The sequence below is a fragment of the Mycteria americana genome, chromosome 11 (genome assembly GCF_035582795.1).
Source record: "Mycteria americana isolate JAX WOST 10 ecotype Jacksonville Zoo and Gardens chromosome 11, USCA_MyAme_1.0, whole genome shotgun sequence".
Lineage (NCBI taxonomy): Eukaryota > Metazoa > Chordata > Aves > Ciconiiformes > Ciconiidae > Mycteria > Mycteria americana.
Genome location: NC_134375.1, coordinates 18,489,991 through 18,511,144, shown reverse-complemented (window position 1 = coordinate 18,511,144; position 21,154 = coordinate 18,489,991). Strand labels below are relative to the sequence as shown.

The window sequence follows — 21,154 nt, the reverse complement described above, 5'->3', positions numbered from 1 at the left end:
CGGTACCTTCTGCTGCCGGCGGGCCATGTCGGTGGGCTGCTTGGCGTTGAAGGGGTAGGCGATGCAGCGCATGACGAAGACGTAGAGCTGCAGCTTCCTCTTCCTCTCCTCCTCCTCCCGCTGCAGCCGCTCCAGCTCGTCCTTCTCCTTCTCGCTGGCCACCGAGGGGCTGGGGCTGGCGGGCCGCGCCGCGCCGCCGCCGCGCCCGCCCGGCTGCAGCCCCCCGCCACCGCCACCGCCGGCACCGCCGCCGCCGCCCGGGCCCTCGCCGGGGCGGCTGGGCGAGAGCCGCGCCGCGGCGGGCGCCAGCGGCTCCTTCCCGCTCTCCTCCTCCACCAGCTCCTCCGACTCCTCCTCGCTGGACGACGGGTCCAGCATCGCGGCGGCGGCTGGGCTCGGCCGGGGCCGGGCCGGCTCTGGGCTGCGCTGGCTCCGCTCGGCTCTGCCCGGCTCCGGCTCCGGCTCTGCCCCCGGCTCCGGCTCCGGCTCCGGCTCCGCTCGCCGCCGCGCCCGCGCGCGCCCCCGCGCCGCCCCGCCCCGCCCTCGCCCCGCCCCGCCCCGTGCGCGCGGGCGCTGGCCGCGGTGCTGCACGGCGGGGGGCGCGGGAGGCAGCCGGCGCCAGAGAGCGGCCCCGCCGCGCATGCCCGCTGGGGGCCGGCGGGGCGCGGCCGCGCCGGGGGCGCCGCCATGGCCGTCGCCTCAGGAGGGCCGCGGGCTGCGGAGCGTCGGGCCGGCGCCCGGCTGGGCTCCCGGCGGGGCCCCGCTGTGTCCTCGGTGTCCGCGCAGCCCCACACAGACGCCGTGGTGTGCTCGGTGTCCCCGCAGCCCCACGCAGGCACCGCTGTGTGCTCGGTGTCCCCACAGATGCCGTTGTGTCCTCGGCGTCCCCGCAGCCACACACAGGTAGCGCTGTGCCCGCGGTGTCCCCACAGACGCGGCTGCCTCTCAGCGTCCCCACAGCCCCACGCAGGCACCGCTGTGTCCCCGCAGCCACGTGAGCCACACGAGTCCGTGCAGACTTGAGGCTCTGGGCAAGTTTGCTCTCTGCCAAGCGGCTCTTCTTGCACCTCGACACAGCTAAAAATCTTAATTGAAAAGCGATACTGCTAATAAATATTTCACCCCAGTCACTAATTATTACATGTGTAACGATACCGTGGTGTTCTGCTTCGAAGATTACCTGGAGCGAGCCAAGGACTTCAGGAGCAGTTCTGAGGGATGAATCAGTGAAGACATCGTGTGTGTGTGCTTGTGTGTGTTCAATATTTTAATTTTCGGTGATTTGCAGATCGGATTGAGACTTCATTTGCGCGTATTTGTGTATTTGTGGTGGGTGGGTGAGTGTTTTCAAGGTTTGGTTTTTTCTGCTCAATTAGCAGTGCTTCTTTTGTAAATGTCAGAATACCTGTCACCTGTTATACATGTTAATAAATACTTGTTTCACTTTTGGGGAGAATAGGTAAACATCGATTCCTGGTGACGGGGCTGTGAGATTAGCTCACGGGAGGGGAGACGGGTGCTGCTTCAGACCACGTGTTTTGGGATTTTCACATCAGCTGGGTTTTCTGAGCTCCTTGCCTACTTCTAATTAAAAGCTCAGCGTAGCAGATGAGTCTGGAAAAACTTTAGGGCCCTGCACTTCCAAAAGCCATGAGAAGCAACTGAAAAATTAGCACAGAGGGGGAAAAATGGCTTTCCCCGTTTCTGTTAGCCTTACCTGCTGGAGCTGTGCCACCCCGCACGCCCCGCGGGGCTGCGTGCAGGAACAGCCGGGCTGGCTGGCCGGGCTCACTGCCACCGCCATGGGAGCCCCTTCTCCCGCGGGGACACCGGCAGCACAGGGGGGGCCAGTGGCTGGCTGCAGCCCTGAGGCTGTGCATGCCACGGTGTGTGTCCTGCCTGGGGTGCGGGAAGTCCTGGGGATGCTGAGCTCTCTGCAGGGAAAAGCAAAGGTGTCAAGTTCCTGCAAGCAAAGTTTTCCCTGTGCTCCCTGGTGGGAATCCTGTTTCGAAAGGCTGGGATTCGGAGCCTCGCACGCCTGGCATTGCACGGGGACACCCGTGGCTCAGTCTTCTTGAGACCAGCGCCCAGGAGGGTGTCCTGCCCAGGACGTCAGGGTGAGCTCTGCAAGACACAACCGCTGCCCTCTGCACAGCCCCAAGCCCTCTCTGTCCCCCTGCAAGGGGAGATGCAGGGGAGCCCTGGACCCCATTGGGTGTGGATGGGCTCCTACAAGTGCTGGGTGCTGACACGCACCGGCACACCGGGCAGACACAGCTCCAGCCCTGTTCCACCTTCACACCAGGCAGGAATAACTTTCCCCCTTCTTGTTTGCATCACTCTGGCAACTCTTGGAAATCAACACTGCATTTTCTGCAACGGCACAGTCGGCAAGTCAAATAAATACTGCACATCAGACTGGAGATGTCTAAAGCTGGAACAGCCACACAGCTTGCTCTGCCCGGCTACTGCTTTCACCTGAGACCACCTCCAGAAACGATCCTTTATTGCCCAGTTTCTCAGGAGCTCCCGCCAGGACTGTCGATCCAACCCACGGGCTGATGAAAGCCGGCACAAGCCACCCCAGTATCGTACCGGGACAACCCGCAGCCCGGCTGGCATTCAGGGATAAACAGCGTGAACCGAGCACACGGTGCTGGTGCTGGCGGGCGGCTTGCCGTGCGAGTGGCAGTGCTGGCGAGGATGGCTGGCGGCTTGGGGCGTTTTCCTATGTCTGCATCTTCCCGTCCGTCTGGGAAAGGACAGGACACACAGAGTGGTGTTGGGATACAGAGGCTGGTCCAAGCTGAGGTTAGGAAAAGGTTTTTCAGCCCCTCTCAGCCTTCCTTAGTATCATTTCACTTCATGCTTCCCTATTTATTATCTCCCCAAACAAATAAAAGTACCGTGATATCATTGCTGTGATGGAACTACCCCTCCTTGCCCAAGGGGCAGTCGTGTGGTTGTGCTGCCAGTCCCTTGCGATGGGGACAGGTCGTACAGCACCTCCTAGTGCCATTTTGCCTGGCACACGGCCCCTACCGTGACTAATGTAAGGATGACTACCCCAAGGGTGATGGGAACGTCTCAAAGACCTCTTCCTCAGCAAAGTTCTCTTGTTTTTTTGAAGTCTCTTTTGAGTTTTTTAAAATTGATGCTGTTTTCATATTATCCATCAGAAAAACTCATTGCACTGAGTCCAGTTGTGCCAACTGCGGAGGCAAAAAAACCAGAATCGATCACATCAATGCCTGTAATGATATTATCTATAGGTAATCCCACAACAGAGGAGAAGCCTTTGCCTTTGGGGTTTTCAAGAAAGAAATGCCATTTATTGTACTGGAGAAGGGAGAAATTTCTTTCTGCGACGTGAGGCTGCAGGTGCTCTCCCTCATAGCTGAGAAGGTAGATGTTCGCAAGCTGCAGCTCTCCGCCTTCCCTGTCCCAGACGTGACGGCAACAAAATTAAGATGTTCAGAGGAAAATTGGGCCATTTTTTATGAAAGGTTTTCTTTCAGTGGTGATTGCTCTGAACTGTTTAGGTAACTCTGCAGAGGTGGATTCGCTAGAGGAAGGCAGCTGGGGATGACAAGCAACTTTTGCTGGTAGGAACATCACAGACATTGCGTATCTATCTATAGAGACAGATTGACTTTTCTGACAGATTGTCAGAAAAGATTTCTTAAATTAATTGATGCAAAATAGATACATACAACCACCCAAAAAAATGTGTTCTTCTTTAGGAGCTTTCAGAATTATATTTATCCTTTAGTGGGTGAGATTTTGCTCACTGGAGAACTTTGAAATTGGATATGCTTGAAAGGGCCTGACTAGACATCCAGGCACAGATTAGTGAAGGTTCATCTGGAAGTGCTGCTGGTCCGGAGAAGCAGGGACACATCGCCCTCAGAGTGACCGACACTTTCTCTTTCCTTAGTTCACACGGCCGTGTTTTCCCAGGGGTTATGTCTGAACACACAGTTACACCATTAATGCTTTTTCCTGAGTAAAGGAAAGAACAAGGTCAAAAAGTCTCAGGCCTCTTGCTTTCTGTTTCCAAATGCCATTTTGGTCCAGAGAGATGTAACCAGTTCCCTCTAAAACATCTCCCGCTTACAGTTGTTTGCACCCTACTGCAAAGCAGCACTATTACAGCATCTCCAGCTGCAGGAAAGACCCTCTCTGACAACACCAAGAGGAGTAGGATTTTCAATAGCTTTCAGTGTTAGCCTTCCTGCACCCGTCTTTGTGGCACTTTTGGCAGGAGCCGAGGGCTTCCGTGGTGTTGAAACATCCCAAGGAATAGTGCCTTGTTAAAAACATGAACGGCATGTGAACCCTGAATTTTGCAGAAGGAAAGATGGTCTGAAACATAGCTGGGTGAGCCAGCAAAGCAGCCGCGCAACGGGCACGACTGTCCGGCATCATGCAGGAAGGGAAGCAGCACGAGTGGAGCAATCACGAAAATTATGTGTGCATAACTTCCAGTGGTAATATTTCATGGTGGGTAATTGTGTAATTACCCTTTATGAGTGGGTAAATGTAGACAAATGAGAGCATTAGCTAAGTGATTTTTGGTATTATATTGGTGTATATTGCTGTTTGCTCCGGATACTAAAACAGAGGCTGTTTGGGTTAAAAGGATGCATAATGTTGGGCAGTTTGTTTTCAATATGCAACATAGCTGCAAAATCCACGGCCCTTTCTAGCTTATCACTTCGGAGCAGGCTCCAGGAGGTTTCAAAAAATCTGCCTCTACCTATTTGTTCCCAGCATCGCGAATTAATTGCTTCTTCTAAAACACTTTCCAGAATAATTACCGAATGAGATCCAAAGTGCCTGCATTGCCAGCTCTCTTGCGGGTTCCAGTAAGAGGCAATGCACGCCGTGCGGTAATGCTCGACCTCCGTGCCTGCTCGTGTTTACACGACAAACAAGGAGCAGCAAATACGCACCAGCGCCTGCGCCGTCCTCGTGGACGGCGTAATGCTTCTCACCTCTCCTGGCTGGGGCCACGCAGCTGCGTAAAGGAGATCTCAGGTGGCCTCAGATATGGGAAGCAGCGTCGGTTGAAGAATATTAAAAGTATTTTGTGAAATGTTTCAAATTTGTTTCCATTTTGTACGGCGTTATAGGGAAGAACCTGCTGATATTAGAAAAAAATCACTGCTGTAGCATTCTTATTCCTCTCCATTTATTCCATTAGACGGGGGAAATCAGTGTAGATAATGATTTGTGGAAATGACTGTAAAGAAGAGCAGAGCTGAAGCAGAGGCCCTTGCTTTGGAAAGAGAGTGCCTGTGTACGTGGCACCGGGTGCCGCAGCGCTGCCTTTGAAAGCAGGCTGGCAGGACCCAATGGTTTGGAAGAAACCCTCAGAAAGAGTAAACTCCATTTAAAGCAGCCATTTGGGAGAGCTTAACTGAATAGCTCCCACAGGGAGGCTCACATTTGCATGAAAAACAAACAAACCTGCACTCTTTTTATTAATCCTTGTTAAAGGCCTAAATCAGAATATTTATGAAAGCTGGAAGCAATTAGTGCCTTTGTAAAATCTATGTACACCGATGGCAGCGAGTCGCAGGGACAGCCTGGAAGGGAAAAGAGAGAGCAAAGCGCATCTCTTGTGCTGTTCAGCCTCCCCTGAGATCCCTTGTGGCCACGGAAAATCGCTTGCACTGAACATGAGATTCGGAAAGCGAGGCGAGCGCGCAGGCTGCTGGTGCTGGGGCACTCACTGCTTCTCCCCGCCGGTCACCTACCGCACCCGCTAGCTCCTGTCCCTAGCCCAGCTCGGATGGTGTTGGTTAAATGAGCCAGGGATGATTTGCCTTATACCTGCAGTATGCTGGGGACAGATCTGAAAATGCTGGAGGGGTCTGCAGGGGCATGAGCTCACCCTCGCTTTGAGACCGACTGGAGAGCCGCTCCTGATTTCGGGTGATGTAGAGGTGGGCACGGTGCCGCCCGGTGCCAGCCACCCGGGAATCACACATTGCCTGCTGGCTGCTGCTCTCGGCGCGTATAGGAGTCCAACATCTGTGATCATTTGTTCTTCTGGCTGTTACTCACCGCAACCCCGGCCCTTTGGCAACGTGCCGTCAAAATGTGAAATAAGTGTTTGCTCAGCTGTACCTCTCGTTTTGGAAAAGCAATTTTGCAATACAAGTCTGAATTTTGTACAGTAGCAGGCGACAAGGGAAGGGAAAAAAAATGAGACAAAGTAAGTGGCAAAGAGTCTACTTAAAAATATCTTCCAGGTCATAAAAACGAGAAATTTCAGCAGCAACTGAATGAGGAAGCAGAGGAGCTGCCGAGGGCCAGCCTGGCTTAGGCTGTGTAACAAGTAGTGCCGAGTAAATGGTACCTTCTCCCGAGGACTCGCTGTGATGTCCTTGGACACACGCTGCGAGGGGCCGGACACTTTGCACCTTGCATCCAGGCAGATTAAAGAACAGCAGTTACGACACGGGGTAACGGGAGCGTGTGAATGGGCAGGGTCGAGCAACACATCCTTTCTTTTGGGCATGAACAGAGTCTGGCTGCAGAGTGCCACTGTGCAACACTGCCGCTTGGTAATAACACTAATTTACGGAGGGGAAATAGAAATCCTGGTGTGTCCTAGGCTCCATGTGTTTCACTGTCTCCTAAAATAGCACAGAAAACAATCCTTGTTTCTTGGTAACAGCGTTATATAGATTGCTGTGTCTTCCAAACAGAATGGCTTAAAACGGTGCTCTTTTCACGTGTTCACGCACGCTCAGCTAATATTTACATTGGGATCCGGGCTGCATCAGGGCTGCACCAGGAGCAAAGCAGGGGCCAGCGAGGGCTGCTGGCCTTGGTTAACCCCTCGGCATCGGGGAAGCGTGGGATGGGGAAGGGAGGCCCCACAGGAGACCCAGCCGCTGCAGCTGTGGACGGTGCAAGAGCCGGGGTGCCGCTGCTGCACCTCAGCATTTCTCCTCCCGGTGCTGTCGCACTTGCTCAGCCTCCTCCCCGCCCTGCACACAGAGTACTTGCAGCTCAGGGCTCCCTGAATTACAACTTGGGCAAGAAAGTTTCCTTTCTTCAGCAAAGCGCCATCTCAGAGGGCAGCTTCCAGTTGGTCGAGGGTCAGTCTCTCCTCCGTGGTGGGACGGGTTATCTGTGTCCTGCTCGGCGGCAGCGGCCCGCTGGGGACTGGCAGAGCGTTGCTGCCGGGGAGATGGAGTGCCCCACGCCGCCCGTGCCGCCGGGAAACTGGGGCTTGCAATGAGGTCACCTCCTAATCTATTTCTGGGTAGTGTGCTTGAAGATGCTTTGGGAAAGCATGTCAGTCCCTCAAAAAAGTCTGTTGAGCCGTTGTTTTCCCTCACCTCTCCCCGCCTTGCAGGTGCCGGGCACTGCTCTCCAGACCTGATTAGCATCTGCAGGGAAATGCGAGCTCCCACAGCAGCCAGGCTCCCGAGTCAGAAATAGCCGCGTGTGCTGAAGTAGGAGTGCTTATTCCACCCTGTAACTGGATTTAGACACGCCGCAGCTGCAGCTGTGTGGGGGGTGCTGGTGGCTGGGTTTGAAGCAGCCCTGGCCTCCGGAGGCAATGCTGCTGCTCCCCAGCCCTCGGCCTCCCACGGCCCTCCCGCGGGAAGGAGGCAGGCAGCACATCAGCCTTGGTGGCTCCTGTGCCTTGAGGCTGATGCTTGTGATGATCCACCTCGTGCGTTTCTCCCAGGCGCCTGCTATCGCTCCAAGGCACCGGGAGAGCGAACGCTGCAGGGAGAGAAGGGGCGATGCACGATGAGAGGCACGTCAGGGCGGCAGCAGAGGAGAGGTTGAATTGCCTTCTTTGAAGACACAGGGCAGGAGGGGGGGAAATGTAACCACAGCACGGTGGGAAACATGCTGCGTGCCCTGGGCCCCCTGCCCCCCTGCGCTCCTCCCCTGGGCTTGGGCAGAGCCCGCTCGCCATCGGAGATGCGCTTGGCCCTGGCGCTGGCTCTGGTCTTTGCAGCCTCTTCCTAGGGTTTATTACACTACGTGTTAAAATAAATAACACCAAATTAGCCTGACCCAGCAGGCCCTGAAAGAGGGCAGACTCGGTGTCTGTGGCTACTCAGCAAAATACACAAGCGAGCTGTTTATCTCCGCTTTCTGGCCAGACGGGCAGCATCACATCCGTGTCAGGTTCAGCACCAAAATCCTTTTCCAAACACTACTGAGAGGACTGTAGCAATATTTTGCTGCCCAATCAGTGCTGGCTCCCAGCTTTCAAGGCGTCTATAATTAATTGCAGATAGGAGGACCACGGGAGATTTATTAAATGCACCCTACTCCGCTAGCCCAGAGCCTGGAAATAATTGCAGCTGATCTATTCCAGCACACACAGGGTTCCTACAAAACCTGGGCTGGATTGCTGCTGCCATTCAGTGCCTGATTGCCATCCCTGGAGTCATTGCAAGTCAAGGTGCATCTATTTACTTGTTTTTAAGTTTCTTGTGGTAGTTTTTCAACTGGTCCTCACATTTCAGGAAAGCACCCGGAGAAGTTAGCAATCGATTTGTAGCAATTATGCTCTGGCTGAGTGATTGCTTCTCTGAATGTGCAGTACTCCCACTGCTAAGGAAGTAACTCCTAATTTCTACTGGGCTTTGAAGTGTCTTTATTCTGGAAGGGCTGATTTTACTGGTCTTCAACAGATAACTAAAAACTTCCAGCTAGTGCTTTTTCACGGTAATTATGAGCCCTTGAATTTCCCTTTGCACGAGCCACTTCCTCAGGTTTACAGAAGTGACTAGATGGAATTCCTCTGGGGACATGAATCTCACTTTTTATTGAACAGCCCAATCAGAATGAATGCCTCAGAGTCACTATTTTGAAATAAATGCATTATCAGTACTGCAAAATCTATGTGAATTAGTATGTAATATCAGTAAGTAGGACACTCAAGCAGTATTTTAGGCACAGAATAAATATTTAATGATTTCTGTTCCAAATTTAGTGTGAAAGTGATTTAAATGCACAGCATGCTCCCTGCTTACATATCAACAATTTGACACAAATACCAGCCGGCTGCTTGTGCGCTTCCTGGCGATACCGCTCGGGTGCCGCGCAGCTTCCTCGCCGGTGGCACGGCCGTGGCTCGCAGCACTTTGAAATTCCTCTGCTATTAATTCAGCAAAGGACCGGCTCACACTTGGCAAGCAGACTCGATGCTGCTCAAAAGGACTTTGCTGTTGCAATCAGACAGGATGCAAATAATATCCAGCCCACTGAGTGTGCCATCCAGGAGCTTGGCCATGGTTGGCAAGAGCAAAAGAGTTTGCAGAGGTAGGGAGTGGGGGATTTACTCGAACTGAAAGCTCGCACGTCTAGAAAGGGGCTGTTTCTCCTATGGTTATTTTGGAAATGAGGGTGAGCATGTTGACACACCAAGGCCCACTGGGAGGAGAGCTCTTGGGTCCCCTCCTGAGCTGTTCAGGAATTGCTGGATTTGGTTGAGTGTTCTCAAAGGAGTTCCTCTTTGACCACTCCAAACGATCATTTTTTAGTTATTCGCATGGGCAACACCACACCGGGCTCCCTGTGAAATTCCTGAAGAGATCTGCTGGGAAAGTTGTAGGCTCCCACCAATTCAAAGAGGTTGAAAGCTGCTTTTAACCAATCCCTTGCCAAGTTTGACCAAGAAAGGAAGACTTCAGCTGGACCAAACAAAAAACCAGAAACTTAACTTCATGCCTTTCACTTTGAATCACCCAGATATTTCAATGTCTCAGCTACGAGCACGTTTTCATGGACGAGTTAGAAACGCAGCACTGGGGCATTACAATGTAAATCTGAAGAAGCCCGTGGCTGTGGTTTCACTGGTGGAGGCTGCTGCGTTCAGGGGACCCGGGGCAACTTTGGGAAGTCAGAGAAGAGCAATGCTTGACTTTTTCCTCTCCATTTGCTACAGACAGCCAGCTCTGACAAGGGGCTGCCGTGGGGGTCCGGCTGGTGCCCACAGCCACAGCCCTGCTGCCACCTCACCCTTCCTGCTATGGGCTCTGTCTTCCCAGTCAAGGCAAATGAGAAAGCTCTGCCTTACAAAACACCCCTTTGCAACCACCTGCCCTGAGTTGGGGATGTGTTCACCCAAATGAGACGCAGCTGATCCGGGCTCAGGGAGAAATACAGCCCAAATACAGCCCCGGTAAAATTATAGACTGATAAAGCTCCTGAAGTTTGCACAGAGAAAGCGATTTTCCTGAGCAGCGAGGGGTCTGGGTCTGTACTGCCGTGTGTGTTGGCTGTGCTCACGCTGTACGTTTTACAAGCTGGTAAAGCAACTGCTGGGTGAATTTGTCCCTTAAAAGCATATTAATGCAGGGAAATATGCCTCTCTACACCATGGAAACCTCCTCTAATAGTTTGATTACACTTTGATTCTCTAATTTACTGATGGGGAAGGTGCTGAGTTGCACAGATTTCAGTCTTCTGAGTAATTTGACATCTCTGTACATGATATCACACAGCAGCAGCAACAGAACAGGAAGGTTTGATGTAGGTTTTAAAAGCATCGGTTTGGATCTCTTCCAAACATTTGTGCAGTGTTCACATTTTCCATTACTCCCCAAGTATTTTTCTTGCAAGCAGTATCTTTCAGGTTAGATGCAAAATTTTCTCCTTCACTAAGAAACTTGATCCTGGGGTGATATCAAGCACTGTATATATATACATATATATATATATACACAAATGAATATTTCTACATGTAAGTGGTGGTTAAGAGGATAATAATAGCAATAAAATTGCTATAGTACTGTCTCAGCCTATTCCTTAAAAAGATTATGTTCTTTGTAATGATCCTAGGACACTACAGATTTTAAATAAATTATAAGAACGGTCAGATCACTTAACAAAAATAATTCTCATGTATCATGGTGGCTGTGATTAACAGGGGCATCTTCCTGCCTTGGTCTTGGTGCTCTGAACTGAACACCATTTGCAGAGGTATTACACAGAAACAGAAAAGATCCTGTTTAACAGCAAATCGAGCTGCAACAGGTAGTCAGCATCATAGGACGTAATTTTTCAGATTGCAGACTTGCCGAATTGCTTCTACCAGCACCCTCAGCCAGGGCATGGCTCATCCTACAGAAAAATCCTATTTCAGCAAGTGGTTTGCAGCAGCCTGTGTGTGATACCAGCAAAGCCCTGGTATCAAACAGGGACAGCCGCTCCGGTCTCCCGGGGCTAATGTATCTCTCCCCTTCTGGCGTTGCGTTGAGGGCTGCACATGGCCTGGGTACAAGGGCATCCCAGCTTGCAGCCACATGGGTGCTGGGTTTCCAGAACACCCACCAGCTCCCTGTCAGTCTTGGTGGGAGCTTCTCTACCTGGATCCTCTTTCCCGTCTGTGTATCAATCAATCACACATATTTAGGACAAGCCCTAAACTTCAGCAGTTTTGCAGAGCCAGGCTTCATTTCTCTGACAGGATTGTGCTGATCAAGACAGAGCTTATTTCTTCTAAACAGCAGGTTTTGAAGAGCAGGGCTGAAACACTGTTTGAACACTCGTTGCTTTATTGGCCTCACTGGCATAATCTTTGGCAAGCTGATTTACTGCAGCTGTTTTAGAGCAGTGTGTAGAGCAGAGGGACCAAGTCTGTATGCCGCCCCGGCAGCTCTTCGAGGTGTGTGAGTAGAAAAAAACAGCTCTGGTCAGCCCTATGCCATTACAGTGAGACTGGGGGTAAGGATGGAGAAGGTAATGTGGTCCTCGGATGGGCTGGGAGCAAGGTGGAGAGGCACCCAGCTGCACAGGGCAGCCTGGCTCTGTCAGAGCCATCAGGACTGAATCTGCTGGGGAGTTCAGCTCCTTCGGAGCCCCTCGGGTGTCACCCCACCAGGCTCTAGAGGGACCTGATGGAGGCTTGTGATCCTGGGCGTTGTGCCGTACGTGCACCACGCCGGATGTGCTCGGTGCTGTCTGTGCACCATGCTGTACATGCACCATGCTTTATGTATACCCCGCTGTATGTGCAATGCGCTGTCTGCACTGTGTTGTACATGCACAGTATTTTATATACACCGAGCTATATGTGCCCTGTGCTGCATGCTGCATATGCAGTGTTGTGCACACACGGTGTTGTACGGGTACCGTGCTGTACATGCACTGTGCGGCCCGTGCCACGTCTGCTATGTGCATAACAGCCCCTGCTTGGTGCCCAGCCAGCACATCAAGGGCCAGCTAGCCTCTGTGAGCATTTGTGGAAGCGGGGCTGGCAAAAACACGATATGAAAACCACAAGCAACAGCTCATGCTAATGAGGACCAGCCGTAGGAGGATTAGCCCCACTGCTGAGGGCAGGGCAGTGTTTTACCACGAGTATGTGGAGATGGAAATAACTACAAAGACCAATGCGTCTAGTGGTATTTGTGATGAGAATGAAAGAGACAATTTGCTCCCTGGACTCATCCAAATTTCCAAACACATCTTCAGATGGGAAAACAGCCAAAATATTCCCCCCCAGGAGGCCAGCAGTGGCAGAGGGGAGAAGCAAAGCAGCATTGCTCGCTGGATTTCAAACAGCTGGAAAAAGGCTAATACTAGCTAAACCCTGCAGCTCGAAGCACAGGAGGAGGTAAGAAGCTCTTCACTGGGAATAACCATAACTACAAAAAACTGCCAGCAGCCTCCCCAGTCACAGCAGGAGCCAGCACTTGTGTCACCCGGGCAAGCTGTCCCTGAGCAGGCTTTGTGCTGTGCCTTTTCCCCGCAGGATCCCACTGCTGTTCGGTGCCGTTCCGTGAGTGCACGACTGTGTCTGTCACCGCAGACAGTAAGGACGGGCCCCAGAGGGCTGCTCCGCCGTTACGCAGGAGGTACCAGGCTTGTACACGCTCCTGTGTGATCAGAAAAGCAGGGGCAGGTAGGCAGGGACTCCTCCCTGCAGAGGGGGAGGGAGATGCCCAGCCTTCCCTGCCCTGTGATGACGCCGCCCAAGCTGAAATTGAAGGATACGATGAAATGGGTTTTGGCCACAAGTGATGAGAATGGATTTTCAAGGCTGACTGCAGCCTCCAAACCTGAATCTCACCCAGTAATTCCTGATAGAATGTGCCTGCACTTCAGCGGTGCCTTAGTTCAGGATCCCCAGTCCCAATGCAAAGCCCTGCAGGGGGGGGGGGAAGCTGGCGTATCTACCGAGCTTATTAAATAGTGTCTTTATTAAGTATTTTGTGCCATCTTTTCAGCCTTTTGTCTGGGTTCGGCTCCCATTTCATTCTGCCATTTTGTGCTGGGTGACAGCATCATAGACTCCCCCTGCACAGACTCATTTGGTGCTGGTCAAGTCACCTCTTAAGAGGCAATAAATTATACCGAAGTACCAGAGATGCTAAGCTCAGGATTGTTCATTGAATGCTTGCCTGGCTTCCTTGCACTGTTTTATGTAAAGCTCTACAGCACTGCAAATACACCTTTCTTTTGTATAATATTTCCTACATATGAGATAGCATGTTTCTCAGTCTAAAAATATATAAACCAATAAAGGTGTCATGTTTATTTCTAGCCTTCCTACTGTCCTTCATCTCTTAAAAGTCCTACAGTTGTAGACGAGTGAGAGAAAGAAAGCTCTCACAAGGCCACTTTTCTTAATGTTTGCTGCCCTTTTTCCCTCTGAAATAGAAAGCGGATGACTAGGTAAATATTGCTGCAGTTTATCAAGCCCTCTGAGCGCATATGTCACAGCATCCAGAAGCGGACTGCCTCTTGCTATCTAATTTCCCATGGTAATTCACGGCCGAGGAGCTGCTGCTCCTGGTCCCCTCGGCAGAGCGCTGTCCCTGCAGCCAGGGAGGGCAGGGAGCAGCAGGCTTCCCCGGCAGCCCTTCCCAACGTCACTGCAACACGGAGGCTGTTTTTTGAGGGAAGGCTCCAAAACTTCACCATCCCCAGCATTTATCGAGATTTACTGTTTCGTGTGCTCACGCACCCCCCTTTCGGGACGATGTGCAGGGGATCGGTGCCCGCTGGGATGTGCAGCCTGCGCCGGGAGACGGGGCGAGCATTTCAGCGCTGACGCTCTCCAGGTGGCCGCCACGAAGATGGGAGCCACCATTTGCCTCGCAGGGAACTGCAATACATTCCCCATACTGCTGATATTTACAGTCTAGGTTTATTTTCTTTCCAAAACATATGTCTCCTTGTCCTCTACTCTGAGAGCTTCTCCCATTTCTCCTTTGCTCTGGTCAAAGAACAGCGCTGGGCCATTTTTCTTGTCATTTCTCTATTTTTGCCTGCCTTTTTTTATATGTTTTCTTCTTGCTTGCACATCGCCCCGAATGCAGCTGGCCGTGCCTCGCCTGGCCGTGCCTCGCCAGCCGGCTCAGCTGCTCAGGACTGGACACGGGACGATGTTCGAAATGGCGACTTGGCACTCGACCGGTCATGGAAACAGCCGAGACCACAAACATTTCTGAGACCCACAGGGAAAAGAAAAGCGATCGCTGCTGCCTGTGATTTACAGGTACCGCGGGGGCCTTGGCAAGCCACTCTCTTCGTACAGCCACATTGACCCCGTCTGTAAGAGTAATCAAGGGACACAGTAATCAAGCAATGAGCCAGCCTCTGAAAATGCAAATACAATGTATATTCTTCAAAGATCTGGCACTACTCTTCATTTTTTGCCTTTAAACATAAAACCAAGCACTTCTCCATATTAACAAAAAAATTGCTTGATTGCAGCCTGTTAGAGGTTTCATTAGTGTTCTTGGTGCAGAAAAGCTTTGGGTAATTAACTTACAAAAAACTGGTGCTAAAAAGGGTATAAGATATAAGTTTAATAATGCTACACAGATAATGAACCTTCCCTTAATGATATACTGAATTTGTCCAACATTTTTAAAGAGTTTTGAAACCTAATTTAATCTGACAAGGATGAATATGAGTAAACAAAACATGAAATTTAGCAAGCAGTTTCCAGTCATACAAACACCCCTGTGCTAGTAGCTTCGTGTCTTAATCATTTCACTGGTTTCAGCAGGTACTTGAGCTTTGTGATGGGTTGCACAGACTCGGTGTCACGCTGCCTGTGCGATGCTGGGGCAGGAGAGGACAGGGCCACTGAAACACTCGCCTTTCCTTTCCCTTTCATTTCCACCTTATTCTATAACACCATGATATCTGAAGTTATGAATTTGAATACGTGGTATGTCCTTAATATACTGCATTGCAAACTTTAAAATCTCCTGGAGGTTTTGGATTTTGCAGCCAGTATGGAAGTCAAACGTGTAGGCTGTTTTGGGGCAATAAAGCAGAGCAGAAGAAATCCCGGTGCTCCCCTGCTTCCAGGTCTCCAGCCCACGTGCTCACAATGGCAAAACTGCAGGGACACCGATCACGGCACAGGAGCTGTCTGAGGGCAGGGAAGCGATGGAGGAAGCAGGAGACTGAACTGCAGACAGGAATCTGCAAAAGGAGGAAGAGTGGAAGGGCTGATGGGCCACGGCCATCCCGTTAGTTCTGCTGCAAGCACCCTCTCCAAGCCATCTATCACCGAAACTGCTGGTTCCTTACAAACAAGGACCATCTTTTGCAGAGACCGCAGCACAACAGGCACTTTCAGGCTATGGTCCATCTCCTTTTATGATAGGTGTCTTAAATGTGTCTGATAGCTCCTGCCTTGGCAGTCTTGATTTGTCTCCTGAGCTATGAAAGGACCCCTTGCCACTAATGGAGACGGAGATGTTTATAATAATGTCTCCAATGTCAGGGGAGATGTATTGCATCCCAAAAGCCACTGCATTTCACTTGCTTCTGTGTTGTGCTAAGACACTTTATCTGACAAAACATTTCTCCTAATCACAGAGCACGTCCTATATTGCATCCATAGCTTGAGGTGCCTAGGGAGAAATATCAATGGAAAAAGCTTTGTCAAACAGCAAGATATGATCCATTTATGTTTGACTTCTCCAGTGAATCTTTACATTTTTGGACTGCAGCCATGCTGACATTTATTTCCACAAGAAATCTCCAATAAAACAGAGTATCTGATATTCATGTGATAGACCTGCTGGCCTTGCTGAAGCTGCAGGGAAGTAAGCGTACATATAATCAATTTTGCTGTGTATGTAGAGGTCATCATTGTGAGTGGGCTCCTGGAGATGCTGTTCAGTTACTTCTTCTCTGTAGAGAAGAAGATTTTAGATCCCGATATCATCTTAAGAATGCAAAATGTCCAACAAATGTCTTCCTATAAGAGCCTGTTGGGAAGGATCTTGATGCTGGAGATGCACACGGTGCCGTGTGCTTTGGAAGTGTGGCTTCTTCCCTGCCCCCTGGGTACCGTGAGCATCCCTTCACCTGGCAATTGTCACTGCAGAGAGCACACTCAACACCACTGTCTGCACAGCAAGCTATGGTTGGCCATATGGAAGGTTTTGGTGTAAATAGAGAAGAGCGACATTCCCGAGAAGCTCAATGCTTGGGAAGTGCATGGACTGGCATACGAGAAGACGAAGATGCTAGCAAGGCTTTGCTTTAATAGAATGCTTTTTTGTATTTAGCACTAAAGCAAACTTAACACAGACTCTGTTGGTTTTTGTGGGTTTTTTTCTTAAGTAAATATGTGACTTTCTATAATAATTTTAATGTGAGCAATCAGAGTTGATGCTTGTGAAGTAATTGTATTTTATCTAATATCAGCCTGATCTGATGGCTAACTATGGATAGATAAGGCCCACCGTGATCCTATATTTGTTCATATGGCACTACTTTCTATGTCATTTGAACTGCAAGTTCCTAGCATAGGGACCATTTTTATATTTTGTATTTATACAGAACCTCGCACAAGAGTATTACTAGAAAATAATTACAACCTAGTGACATAAATTAATGGAGAACTACTTATTTGGCTCCTGTGTGGAACAAGCAGTTATCAAAGTGGGTAGCCATATCCTGGAAGACTAAAACTTCTCAGGCATATAACATGTTATTCTCCATTTATTCATACCCCAAAGTGCTATTTTTTAAGATTCAGACTGTGCAGTGTGAAGAAAATTGATGCAATTTATTTTAAGCAATCTGAGCAAAATGCAAAGAAAGGCATTTCCATCAGAGGAGGGTGTTGTCTTCATGGTTTGCTGGCCTTCGTCTTCTGCTGAAATCACCAGCAGGGTGCGTGACCAACTCGCATGCTATCCAGACGTGCTGAATTTTGCATTGGGAACTCGTTATCTGAGAAATGCCCAGAAAACCTGGAGCGCCTGTATTTGGGGAGGTGCTTAAAAAGGGAGTTCCCTCAAGGCTGGCACTGTGTGTGGAGTACAAGTCCCTGGAGTCTGAGACGCAAGAGGAGAGGTGGCATCCCAGAGAGTAAACGTTCAGGACAACAGATGCCAACCCTTGCAAACCCAGCCCCAGATCTGTGATCCCAGCTGGCCTGGGGAAGGCAGCAGCCCTGGGGCACCCATCTGAGTGCTGGATGGGCTGCCAGGTTTCCTTGCTCATCTCACTGATTTTTGGTAGAGCTACCATGGAGGTGAACACTCTTCCTGACCACCGAATCGTCACCTACATCAAGAGGTTCCTGTCAACCTTTCTTCCTCTTTCAAAATCCTACCATTGAGAACATCGCATGGCTTTGACAGCAGCAGCTGGGCCAGACTCATCTTTAGAAATGGGCCATAGGATGACTTCTGATAATCTAGGTCTGTTACCTAGAGGCAGAAACAGAAATAATTGACAAAACATGCTGCCTGTCCAGCAGAAAATGCTCATCAATTTACAAATTAACGCCATGCGGAAAAGCCAAAGTCAGAAAGCCCTGGCCCAATTATCCCAGCAATGAGAAAATGCTTGCATTTTGGGGGCATCCTCTTTTCAGCAATAAGCTGCTGCTCATGTGAGTACACTTATTCTCCCAGCCCAGCAAATGTGTGCAGCTCGAGGTGCTCCTCTGACGGAGGTGGAAGCTGGGGATGAAAACGTGAGAAAGCGTCTAGGGAGGGCTGGCCAAAAGCAGGTATCTCTGTATACCTGTCAGCACCTGCTGAAGCTCTAGAGTCTATTTCACTTACCTAATGCAAGAACAAATGGCATCCAACAAGACAGTATTTTCTCTCAGGCAGAGAGGAATTAACTCCAGGACAGAGGTGTAGCCATTCCCCCAGGAGCACAAGATCCAGTGTTGATCATAACTCATGGAAAGCTGGAAAAAAATCTCAGCTAGTCACACATCCATTTGGTACTTCGAAAAAGCCGGTTTCGTAATGCAAAACAATTGTGTACCAGGGCAAACTGTGAAACAGAACTCGGGAAATACAGAAATACCTTTGTAGGCTACTGCAACCAAAGCCTCTGAAAGCCCCAGTCCCTCCGCTGGCAAAGGATCCCCGAGATGGTTACAGAAATCGGGCGTGTCTCAGAGAAACAATGAAAGGAGCAATGTTTGCATCTAAATAGAAAACAAACAGAAAAGGGCAAAGTTACAATTAGGGTAATTTGGAAATTAGAAACTGGATAAATTAGATAAGGGAAGGAAAAGAGTACAAGAGACAGGCTACAGCTACAGAGAAAAGAACAGTAAGAAAGGGTCTTTAAAATATATTAGGGATGAAGAGAAGCCAAACCATGTCTTTGGACTATTACCAAATTGAAATTATAGAAATGGCAATAATTATGCAGAAAGGCAAATGTTTTTAATGAACAAATATTCCTGTTCTGAACCTGGGGAGAAAAACAGCCACAAATGATGCATTCCCATCAGATGATGATGATACAACAATTTGCATAACAGCAGAAGTTCAGGGGGTAGCAAGCAATAGCTACAACAGCTAACCATCTTCAAATCAGCAGTCTAAATAATTTGCAGAGAAGTGTTTTGAAGAGAACTTACTGGTTTTTCTGGACTGCTAATGCTGTTTTTGCAGAGATCATGGAGTACAGGCAAAATTACAGCAGGAGAAGAGAAGCTGCTATTTAAGGGAAAGTTGAATGACTTGGATATTGATAGGCCTGCTGAGCTTTGGTCCTGGGGAGATAATGGATCCCAGACAATGAGAAACAACTGCAGAAATTAAAAAATAGGAAGGGATAATATCATTAATGCCCATCAACAGGGGCTGATGAGGAATAGATCTTCTAAAACTAACTGGATTTTTTTTTATAATGAGATTACAATTTTGCTTAATAAAGGAAATAGTGTTGATTTAAGCTTCTGTAAAATATTTGACTTGGTATCCCACAATGTAACGTTCAAGAAGCCAGTTCAGTACAAAATCAACACAGCACACAAAGTGAATTCAATACGAGCTAAAAGAATTACCTGTCAAAGACCAGTTGATGTGGGTATGTTTCAAGTGGGATCTCCACAGGAAGCACTCTGTGGCCCTGAGCCAGGCAATGTTTTACTGGTTACCTGGAAAAAACCACACGAAATCCCATCAGATCTGGCTGCTCGCTGACCCGTGCTGGGGCAAGCGGTGAGCAGTGGAGAGGAGAGGTCCCCGAGGCAGGGGTGGATGTCCTGCTTAGCTGAATGTGATGAAACCACACACATTTTCTTTTAGCTATAGGTAAGGTCATGCACTGAAAGAGATTGTGGCACTTGTGCTTGGCGAGAATGGGGACGTGGTGGAGCTGTGCCCCAGAGATCGGCCTCTGAGAGAGAGATTTGGATCTGAGGATGGGTAATTAGGTTTAAAATGGCTAAAGGGCTAATACGGGGGGGGGCTGATACAATTATTTCTGAAACACTGTGCGGTGGGAGGGCTGCTGGCCGCAGCAGCACGCTCCTAAGTGCTGAGGTGGATCCGCTCGCAGTGGAAATGTTTTCATCAGGCTTTGCAGTGAAAAACAGCATGCTTTATTAGAGCGACGGCACAGCTGGAGACTGCAGCCACTGCTATCAGGACTTTACCTATTGAACCGAGACCTCTATTTTCCAACATCAGGTTCCATGGTTTTCTTTTTTAGCAGTTCCTTCAGTGCAACAAAACCAGTGTCTCATCTCTTGGAGAGGGCTCGGTTTGGTGTGAGCAGATTCTTCTGTCTTCCCCCTTCTTCTGTTTCATAGAGTGGTTTCATCTCTTCCGTGATCAACTGCTGAAGCACCTCATCACGCATCGCCTAATAGCTGGCACATGTAAAGATTTTTCAGTCATTTGGCTTCCATAGAGTAATGATGGATTTGGGGTTATTTTTCTTTCTAGTAGCCGATGATGGCTAAAGTGCTCTAGGATGTATTCGCATCCGAGCAGCTCATTTTGTGCAGCCTTTGGATCGCCAACTGCAGATCCCTGCTGGGGGGTCCGGGCACCCTGGCACCAGCGGCTCGGCTGCAGTTCAGCTGGGTGATGCGCTGCTGGGACGGACAAGGTGAAGAGCCTGCTCTCCACACCAACATAACACCGCTCCTTCGGGAACACAAAATATTTACAAAGTATCCTCTGGATCCACATCTCCATATATTTCTTCAAATCTTTTCTCTTAAGCTGTCAAGAGCTGTGAAGAGCTGGTAAAAATCAAGTACCCTGAGTTCAGTTCTCATGAAGGGCTGGATGTCACAGACCTATCCTGAAGCCAGAAGATCACCCCTCATATAACTGAGGTGATGTCGGCACGCTGTTTTTTGGATTGACGATGTTAATCATAGTCTAAAAGTATTGCCCAGCCTTTTTCTCCCCTGTCTTTTTGCTACTCTTCAAACAAAGCCACACCAAAATACCCGAGGTGGTCTGCTGTGTTCATGTGTCAGGCAGCAGCTTTGAGATGCCCATTTTTAACCTGATTTGCTGGGGTGGCCAGAAGGAGCATTTGAGCTCTGGCAGATTAAACCATGCCATAACATCTGCTGGACACCCCAGATTTAAATTCAGTAGGAAAAGCATCAGTGCTGGTCCCTCCCGTTGCAGAGGAGCAGCGCTGGAGCTGCTGCATCTCAACTCCTGGCAAGCTGGGAGCCCATCTCACTGCGGTGGCTGCGGTCCCACATCACGGCTGCATCGCTCGTGCTTTCTGCCCTCTTGTGCTGCCGAGTGCAGCGTGGGGAACCAACCCACCTTCACTTGGTTGCTTCTTTTGGGAACAAAAATGCTGAAGTGCAGATGTCTGTTGCATTTCTAAAGCATACAGACAGCCTTCATACCAGCAAATAGCTTTTTGGGGCGAGGGCCTGTTAATTAAAATT

At 49.8% G+C, this 21,154-nt stretch overlaps 1 protein-coding gene across 21 annotated transcripts in view; it reads right to left on the bottom strand.

Annotated features, from left to right (window-relative positions):
• Positions 1 to 378, bottom strand: part of CADPS (calcium dependent secretion activator) — a 225,587-nt gene extending 225,209 nt beyond the window's left edge. For all 21 annotated transcript variants that reach the window (XM_075513724.1, XM_075513725.1, XM_075513723.1 and 18 more), the window contains exon 1: positions 7 to 378. In XM_075513724.1, coding sequence (XP_075369839.1) covers positions 7 to 378 — 372 coding nt within the window. The remainder of the gene's footprint in view (positions 1 to 6) is intronic.
• Positions 379 to 21,154: the final 20,776 nt, after the last annotated feature.